The sequence below is a fragment of the Montipora capricornis genome, chromosome 7 (assembly GCF_036669925.1).
Source record: "Montipora capricornis isolate CH-2021 chromosome 7, ASM3666992v2, whole genome shotgun sequence".
Taxonomy (NCBI): domain Eukaryota; kingdom Metazoa; phylum Cnidaria; class Anthozoa; order Scleractinia; family Acroporidae; genus Montipora; species Montipora capricornis.
In genome coordinates, this window is record NC_090889.1 from 37,722,482 (window position 1) to 37,732,481 (window position 10,000).

The window sequence follows — 10,000 nt, forward strand, 5'->3', positions numbered from 1 at the left end:
GGAAAGGGTGCATGCGTGTGACCGCAAGGCAGCGACAATCAAGTCTCACATGAGAGTCTTCCTAAATTCAGGAAATGTCATCGAGACACCAGAACAGATGTTCAAAGCCATGGTATCTTTCGGTGGAGTGCCTTCACGTAATGTCACGCTTTGTGAACCGTTTACAAGCGTGGAAACTCCAGCATTCAAGATAGATGGTGTAAGGCTTTTATCCAACATAGAGTATTCAGCTGAGGGGATTCTCGTGTGGAGGGCGTACAGAATCGGTCCGGGTAAGATCGTGTAGCAACAGCAGTCTTCTGGACAAGGTTCAGGCGCTTTACCGGCCCTTGTGGTAGCCCAAGTACACCGAAGTAATTTTTCATCGATAAAAGGGCGAATTGCTTCCGCGAAGCCCTCAGGGGATGAAAAAGAATCCACAGGCTCGGGAGGGGAAGATGCTTCGACTAGCCTTTTTGCTTGTCCGGAGGACGGATGTATAAAAAGGTTCATTAGGCATTCCTCAGTGCTTCGTCACTTGGACTATGGTAAGCACCAATATACCCTTGAGCATGAAACCTTATACGAAAAAGCTGCTGTCCAATATGCAGAACAACTGGAAGGACAAGGAGCCACTATGGTACCCGTCGTTAAGTGTCCCTACCAAACACGCCAGTGCACGAAATCTGGATATCGGCTGGGCGCTGAAGGTAACTGGACCTCGACGTACTAGGTTCACTGTTGCACAACAGTCATATCTTATCAAAAAGTTCAAACTCGGAGAGATGACAGGGCAAAAAACTGATCCTGCATCAGTGGCTCGATCTATGATGCATGCAAAAGATATCAATGGTACCAGGATGTTCCAGTGACGACTTCCTGACAGCCATTCAAATAGGAGGATTCTTTTCACGTCTTGCGTCAAAGAAAACTCTCCCTGACGAAGAAGCTGAAATCGAGGTGATGGAAACTGCTAAATATGAGGCTGACATTGATACCATGATATCTCAAGTGGTTGACGATCTCACACCAAGGCACCCGATTGTGTTTGACTCTTTCAACCTTTGCGAACTGTCCTCTACAGGGAAACTAAACACCCTTTCAATCCCACTCCTAAGAGAGATGTGTTGTCACTTTGGTATCGCTGCTGACGACATCAAGGTTAGGCGCCGGAAACCGTACATCGAAAAATTAAAAACGCCCAGTGATAAGTGTACTTGTAAGCAGCTATGATTAAAGTAGTATGTATTGGATTAAGTAAATTATATCCAAACCAGAATTCGACATTTTCTTTTCAAAGTTCAGGTCAAGTTTTCGTTTCTTTGCTGCCCGTGATTCTGTATTATTTCACAATGCAATGTATGATAAGGAATTTCAAGATAACATTTGCTAATTGTTTTCACAATACGCAGTTCTGTACACGAGTTTAAAAAACGGGACATTGGACTTTCATACTTGCGATTTGGTGGGGTTTAAAATCCTTAAAATTGCCAAAAACCGTAACATAGCCTGGATTAATGGGGTAGCATTTAGTTCTGCGCAGCCTTATGACTGCTCTCTTTGAACGTTTTATGTTGTGCGTGCAATATAGTTAGTGGCACTTTTTGACACCTTTTTCCCCAAACTTCCCGTTGACCGTTCTCGTCCTCGTTATTGCATCTCAGTTTGTCACGGTTCTTTACGCGCTGACGATTTTAAGTTGAACTTAATCGAATATCTAGTACGTGCGCAGCGTTTTACTGAAGGGACCCGATATGCTACTTTCGTGTATTCAGAACTCACTTATCTCGCGAAACAGTTAGGAATACAGTTTAAAATAGTAGGGCTCAATTTTTTGTCTCCATTAGGAGAGCCTGACTGGGGTTTATTACGTCCAAATCGTCGCGTGACATCCTTAAGGTTTTTAATAAATTCTGATTTCAACCTTAACAGGTTGAAATCAGAATTTATTTCACCACAACGACAACGTAAAGTTTGTTTCCCTCATTTCGCACATAATTTATTTTTTAGGCTTAATGCTAACAAATAAATATGAAAAACAAGCGCAGGATTACTGTGAAATTGATATGTCGCTCTTCATTCCTCACTGTAAATTAAATATACACGCAAATATGTTTTCTACATGTTAGTTTAAGTGCGAAAAGCCCTTTAAATCTTGCAATCGCATTCATAATACGCCAGTAATTAAGAAACGAAAGATATCATGAGCAACTGAAAAGAAGTGGCAGAAGTCACGGCTTGACTTCCGTGACACCATTTGCACAAGTTGACGGATTGATGCTGTGACTTTGCCGATTTTGAGGGTGTTGATAGTCGGCGCTGATAAAAAGCCCGGCGCTAATTTTTATATCCGGATTAAGACCAACGTTTCTACTAACTAAATCTAAAAATTTCGGGCGATTTGCTATTTTACCGGGAATGGATATCTCCTTCTGAAAAAATGCACCGAGCCGGGAATTTCGACCACGCAAAATTTTGCTAATTTTTCACCGCTTTCCCTGAATTTCTGTTTCGACACAGAAGTGAATGTTTAGGCTCGAATTACTCGTTGACACGTATTAAAGAAGTTTCTGGGCACAAATGTGCGGTTAAAAGCGATGCGAACTGAAAATGGGGATTGATTCGAATTTAGCATCTTACGCTAAAATAGCGGCGTTTTCTCTGATCGCGGGGGCCGAACAGAATTTCGTCCTTGTCGGGAATTAAAATAAATCTTTCAAGAAAAAAAATCCCACCACGTTTCTTACAGTATGATAGGCTATCTTTGTATGAAATATGAAGAATTTGTTTTTCTCATCATGTGCCAACCTTTTTTATTTTCGCTCGGTTTTAGTGGACATTTCCTCTTAAATTGTCTCTCTTTTGATGAATAAATAAATAGGTTTGTAGCTATCAGAAAAAAAAAACTTGCAATACACTGTAACTTTAATTATATTTATCTGTTATTTGCCAAAGGCAAAGTGAGTGTACGTCTGAGACGAATAATTGTGTGACTAGTATAACTTCAGAGCTGAGCAACAGAGAATTGATAATCGACACAGTTTATTTGTTGTAAAGCTCACGAGTGCCTGCGGGAGCCCTGCCATTTTGTTTGCTTTATATTCACCATCTACTGCGGTGAATATGAAATCATATTGTTATTTCTATAGGAAACCACTCAACCAATCAGATTGCTGGAAACTCTTTGTTCATCTCCGAAATTCTGCTAATTATTTATTGTGGTGTCTGTTATTCCAGCCCAGCATTTTATAGCTCTAGTGGAATTCTGACACTGTCATATAGCAATTAAAAACTGTGCAATACTTGTTTTTATTTATTTATTTATTTTTTTATTCTGATTTTGGAAAAGAAATACATGGAGACTTTTGATCAGTTGATATTCTGTGACTTAGATGGAATAAGCAACTTAAGTTGTGTAAGTCGCCTAGCGTTTAGGGCAAGCCTTAAGTTACGGCGACGTAAGGTCCCAGAGTAGGCCTCAAAAGAAAACAAAGTCCTTCGCCACGGTAAAATACTTTTGAAAGCCTTTTCGGTTTTCCCCTGACCCGGTCATCCTTTTAAATAACAAACCTTTCCTAACTTGAGCAACGAAGTAGCTAAAATGGTGTTCAGTGCGCAGGTGCAACAGCTGACCGTGTCCCTCTAAGATTCCAGGACGCCACCGGAAGTGATTTCTCCTAGACTGACGTCTCACCTTCAAGTCCAGGACTGCATCGTGTCCTGGCTACAGCGACAGAGGCCATGTTTTGACGTCGTATGCAGAACGTGAGTATTTCGGTGGAATTTTGATAAAGATTTCGCATACCTTTGAGTCTCAAACAGACTATTTTTGCCTCATGTGTTTATTGAAGTCTTGTGCTAATTTATTGACGAGTTTCTGTTTCCTTTTCATTCACTTTGCAAATGTTAAACCTGCCTAAATCCGATTATCGACCCGGGTGGTAAGCTTAAGTTTATGATTAAGGCCCGGTTGTTCGAAAGCCGATTAACTTAATCCAGGATTAGCTTAAACTTTGTTTTGCCTTTTTAACTTTTGGGTGAAAGCTTCTTTTGGTTATTTTTTGGTTTTCAAGCTTGACTTCGTCTAATGTAAAATTTTGCCAAATATCAGCCTTGTACAACATTTGGGAGTAGAGAAATAAACTTCTTGGTTAATTTTTAATCTGGGATTAGCGTTAATCGGCTTTCGAACAACCGGGCCCTAAACTTTTGCATTTCTTCGCTTTTGCTAAACGTATCTGCAAATTGTGTACGTCAAATTGCAGCCTACTTCTGCCGTCTTGTTAGTAGTGTTTTTGTTTGTTTGTTTGTTTTTTTGTGTTTTTGTTTGTCTAACAATGGTATATGTAAAAGAGAATTTTAAATTTTGAGGATGGATGCAAAATAAAGCGCCATGTCGAGAAAAGTTTTATGATAAAGCGCTATATCACCACGTCGAGGAAAGTTTCATGTTAAATCCTTAAGCAAATTTAACTGAAGGTAAAAAGGTTCACTGGATGACCTCACAGAGCCGGTAGTGTGTCCGGATCTGTCATTAAGATATTTGCTTTGATTGGATAATTACCTGGGGAAATAAATTTTCCCTATCTAACGCTTTGGGGTAGCTGTCAATGGAAACTCTATTGTTCGCGTGATATATCCAATCTCCAGACGATAAGATTTACGCCAGGTAAGTTACTTGAGGAAAGCACACTGAAAAAAATCATTTTCCCGAGCTAAAATGTCAAGTCGAGTTTACCTAGGCAAAAAGTCTGCAGTGTGACCACTGTTATTGAAGTCATACAAAGTCGCCCTCTTGCAGTGAGGTCAACTCTTGTGAACTTAAATGTTAACATTGGCGCGCTCGGACGCTGTTGTAGTACCAGTCTACTCCCGGTTCTGAAGTCCTAGAAGATGTCGAGTCCTTGAATCTTTAAGTCCCTATTGTTATAGGAACGTCACTTTAGTCACGCAACCTAATGTTGGCGTATGTTTTGCACTCGGATTGGAGACTGGGCCCTTAACTTTGATTGGTCTTTGCAATACACCTTGTTGAATGGGCGACTACAGTTTCAACATTTGTTATATTTTGGAAAAAAATATTTGATTGAAATGAAAACATTCTTTCAAAAACAAAATGTGCAAACGTCATCAAACTTGCATGCTACACGTTCTAACATTGTTGAATCGAGAGATCTAAGAAATGTTTTAAAACAATCATGTTTAAACGTGTAGCCGGGGCTTAAAAGAGCGCAGTTATCGATTGAGTGTCGAACAACCAATACCAAAGTAATTACTTCGACCAATCACAGCAGCTGCAAACAGCAAAATGAACCAACCCAAATTCGCAGAAATTCCATGTAACTTGCTCAAAGCGCGGGGAAAATCGGCGGTGCAAGCCGCGATATTGATTTTCCTTCCCACTGGTTGATAAACCTGCGCGAGACTTTTGAACCAATCACTTAGCTAGCGTAGCAATTGCAATCTTGTAACTTCTTTTTACAGTCACTTGAAAACTGCTCTATAGGTTACATTACATTACATACTTAATTAATCGGGGGCGGGGGGGGGGGGTGCAAGTCGCGATATTGGCTTTTGTTTCCCTTCCCACTGGTTGATAAACCTGCGCGAGACTTTTGAACCAATCACTTAGCTAGCGTAGCAATTGCAATCCCGTAATGACTTTCAACAGTCATGTGAAAACTTCTCTGTAGCCCCTCTGCTAAAATTTGTTTTGTATCTTCTCGTGAGGGTACAGGAAGTTTTATACGCGTGATATAAAGTAAGAAGCTATGAGCTGTATCCGGTTTTGACCTTATAATAGTAAAGGTACCGAATAACAAAAAAAAATGATAGCACCTGCTACATGCTAAAAGGAAATATTCTTCCGGTTTTTTAACGTAAAATATCTCATGTCATACCAATAACTGTTTGCTGTTCTGTTGTTCTTCCTTTAAATAAGGAATCAAAAGTCACACTGGTTTGCACTTGCGGGAAAAGAAAAAGTAATCTCGTTTGTTCAAAATTATTAAGTTGTCACCTTATCATGACTAATGTGGTTATGCATACAATGACCGGAAAATTTTTAATTCAGAAGAGATATTGTATATAGGCCGGTGAAGCTTTAAAAGCATGTAATTAAAAGAGCCCATATATTTTACACATACAAAAAAAAAGTTATTTCGTTCTCAATATAGACTGAAAATTTTGGTTCGCTGTCTTGCAAAAAAAAAAAGAAAGTTGACGGAAATCGTAAAAAAGAGGTGGAACCAGTTTTAGTGGTTATTGAATTTCGTTGTACGTATTCCATGTAGAAAGTTTTCACGTGACGTCATCGCCGTCATGTTGGCGGACGAAAACAAAAGATCTCCCATTAGCTTCTTTTGTTCGTCCACCAGATGTCGTACTATGGTCTCTAGAGTTATTCTTAGACTGATTAAAATGACAAATAGATGAAATGTGAATATTCATTTCAAAACTGCGGCGTTGACTATTCTCCGAAGATAACTCCCTAAAATCGACTTACCTTGCGACAGTCTTGCCACCTCCAATCGTTTAAATCTCTGTTCTCATCGCATATAGCTTGTTAATTACCGAGTCCACTCGTTGCACAACCGACAACTCGTTAAAAGTGCCAATTAACTGGATACCAGCCTTGGAGATATTAGCCATCGTCCATTACATTAACAATTGTGATATTTGGGAGAAACTTCTGTAGACGCAAAAAATGACATTTAATTCATTAAATCCTGCAATTTTAATTGGCTCCGGGAGCGGGCGAAATCTTCTCATCCGGCCCACTCACGGTGGGCGGAATCCTTGGTTATGCGTTCTTGTGTGAAGACCATAAATTTCCATTATTATTATTATCATTGTAAAGCGCACGAGAGCATCTTCTCATGTATCATGCGCTATAGAAGCAATAAAATTATTTATTTATTTTTTTATTTATTTATTATTGCGCTCCTTCGGTCGGCCCTGGTTTGCCTTCGAGGATCGCGGGTGAAGCGCCGTGCCGCGATTGATTACAACAATTGCGATATTGAAATCGCAGCTGCCGAAAGAGCCATTGACATTGTTTAGTGTTTTTTTTTAGCAGCTTTTGTATAATAGGGTTTTGGATTTGCCATTGGCCTTTCGCTTTCTTTAAGATAAATTTAGATACTTTTTGCTTCCAATTCTTACTTTTTAATATTTCTTCTAAAATTCTAGAAATGAAACTGTTATTATTAGTTATTAATAATACAGTTTTTTTTTTAATTGTACACAATTCAATTTTCAAGAACTTCCTTTTATTTTTTTTGATGTAATCTATTTTTAGTTTTACTTGGCAAATTATTATTATTATTATTATTATTATTATTATTATTATTATTATTATTATTGTTATTTGTTTTTGTTTTTTTTTGACACCGAATCCGTTTACATACAGAAGTTACTTTTTATTAGACAAGAGGTTTGGAGAATTCAAATAAAAATATTTCTCTTTGAAACTTTCAGTTTCTAAGTCGCTTTAATACTGCATTGGCTATGAAGTGCGGTGCTAGTCAACAACTGAGAGAGGAAGGGAGAGATCTAGAGAGAGAAAGAAAAAAAGTTATTTGCCAGCTAAGGGTTGGTCCGTATAGCGAAAAACTGTGACCTCGGTCACAGTTTCTCGCTATGCAGACCCAGCTGGCAAATAACATATATGTATGAATCTTGAATATTCATTTCAGGACAGCATCTGGAAAACTACGGCATTGAATTTTGCTTAAAGCCTATTCTACGAATGTGCAAACACAACTCAAAAACTAACTAACTAAACTAATTTGCGACAATCTTGCGACTTCCAATCGTTTAAATACTGCGGTTCTCATCGCATAAAGCCAGACCACTCGTTACAAATGACAACTCGCTACAAATCCCAATGTACTGCATACCAGCCGTCGAGGTATTAGCCGTCCATTACATTGACAATTGTGATATTTGGGAGAAACATGCATCTATCACTTCTGTAGACGCAGAAAATGACAGTGTATTTAGATACCAAAACCCTCAGAAAGTCCACAGTAATATTAAAACTGGTTGTCTGCATTCCAATTACCGTAAACCATAACTTACAGGCGAAACCTAAAACATTGCACAAAAGCAAAGAGATGGTTATATCTTTTTATTTTTTCATTTTTCTTTAAAATAGAATCTTACGCCATATGTAATTGCAATATCGTGGTACGTTCCAATATATTGCGGAAAGAGCAAGATCACAATGACGTGTTTCGCAGAGCGTGCCAATTTTTACCTTGCAGGTTTTCCGACATAAACAGCGGCTGAGTAGCTTTGGCAGTCACGGAGTTAAGGCGGTTTTCGCTAGAAATGATCATATTGCAGGCTGCTTAGATCTTTCACTAAGCACAAGCTTTTAAAAATAACCTGATCGTGGAAAGAAAGGTTTGATTTCAGTGAAAAGAAGAGCTAGAAAGAAGATCATTGCTAACAAACTGAGACTACTCAGTGTTGGTTGAATTTAGACTTGAAGTTGTAAGGATGGAAAAAAAAGAAAGTGTAATGTTGCTGGTAAACTGTGTTGTGAACATTGCACTTGCTTTCACAGCGACCATTGGAAATGTGCTTGTGCTGTACGCAGTGTGGAAGAAGCAGACGCTTCGTTCGCCCTCTATCCTATTACTATGTGGTCTGGCGTCAACCGATTTAGCTGTTGGCCTGATCGTGCAACCTCTTTTCATAGCAAGTAGCTTAATTGACTTGTACACTCGATCGGAGACACTGAAACTAGCGTTTAGAAGGGGATCTGACACCATTTCTTTCTCTCTTTGCGGTATGTCCCTAGGCATAATTGCAGGAACCAGTCTTGACAGACTCATTGCCATTGTGAAGCCGCTGCAGTATCCCAGCATCGTTACTGTTCGGAGAGTTACTTGTATTCTTCTAGCGATTTGGGCAGTTTGTGTAGTAGCAGCAACCATCCAGATTTGGGAGAAAGGAATTCTGTTACCTTCAATTGCCTCTTGGATATTCATCGGGTTTTGTGTTACCGTTACATGTCACGCGACCATTTTCACAATTGTGCGGCGTCATCGAATAGACATTCAAAATCAGGCTCGAGCGTTTGAGAGAGCTGATGCCACCGCAAGTATGGCCAGCCTTCGAAAATCAGCCTTTAATGCATTTATATTCTTCATTGTGCTTGTAATTTGTTACTTTCCTTATCTCGTTGTTTACATAATTTATTTCGCCCGTGAAATAAGAGACGGTATTCTTAGCAGGTCTCTTGCCTCCACAGTTGTCTTCATGAACTCGGCTTTAAATCCATTTTTGTATTGTTGGAGAGTACGTGAGGTAAGACATGCGATGCTGCAGGTGTTTCGTAAACTTTTGCTAGGGAATGAGATTCACTAATTCTGTCGTTTGACAACATCAAACTAGCTCTTAAATGAATGCTAGTAGGATACCAAAAACAGTCTGGAATAAACACATGTTTTTTTTTTAAGATTGGCGCTTGCCAGGAAGTGTGTAGAATATAAAAATTTAAATTAAATCAATTATAGCGTTAAAGGCAGCTTAATCAAATGGCGGCAACAAACTAGTAACTACAAAGCCACGTGGAATTTAATTCTAGACCACCGCGGAAGAAAAGTCCGGTGGATGACCTATAAAGCGACATGGTACCGACATTTCAACAATATTGGACCAATATCCTTCGCCCGAAGAGGAACCAAGTTTGTCACTGTCAGCACCACACAGGAAAATAGAGGATGCGCAGGAGGACCACCAAAGAAATTAACCAACTTCTTTCGCAGGTTAATTTCTTTCGCAATCAAACCGACTGCCCTTCATTTCGTTTCTAAAGGTACTGCTTTAAATATTCTTAAGCACGTTTTGTTTTTCGATTCAATTTCTGTAAAAAGCAGGTGGACATAATCTTTTTCAATCAGCCGTCACCGACAATACTTTGTTGTTTTCGAAACGAGATGTCGAAAAAACACAGGAAATGATATTATTGCATCCATCGAAAAGTACTCACGCAGTGTTTAATCATTTT

The 10,000-nt window shown here is 39.1% G+C and overlaps 2 protein-coding genes across 2 annotated transcripts in view; one reads left to right on the forward strand and one right to left on the reverse strand.

Annotated features, from left to right (window-relative positions):
- The window catches only part of LOC138057922 (gamma-aminobutyric acid receptor subunit beta-like), a 51,512-nt gene extending 44,934 nt beyond the window's left edge, over nt 1-6,578 (reverse strand). Inside the window, exon 1 of the mRNA XM_068903827.1 lies at nt 6,485-6,578. The gene's annotated coding sequence lies outside the window, so the exon portion shown is untranslated. The remainder of the gene's footprint in view (nt 1-6,484) is intronic.
- Nucleotides 6,579-8,484: 1,906 nt separating this feature from the next.
- Nucleotides 8,485-9,554, forward strand: LOC138055899 (histamine H2 receptor-like). Its single transcript, XM_068901765.1, has one exon. The coding sequence runs from the start codon at nt 8,485-8,487 to the stop codon at nt 9,355-9,357; it is 873 nt and encodes a 290-aa protein (XP_068757866.1). The 3' UTR covers nt 9,358-9,554.
- The last annotated feature ends 446 nt before the right edge of the window (nt 9,555-10,000 follow it).

What these genes read in the sequence shown, in the direction of transcription:
- LOC138055899 (XM_068901765.1), top strand. Translation starts at nt 8,485, where the DNA reads ATGGAAAAAAAAGAAAGTGTAATGTTGCTGGTAAACTGTGTTGTGAAC.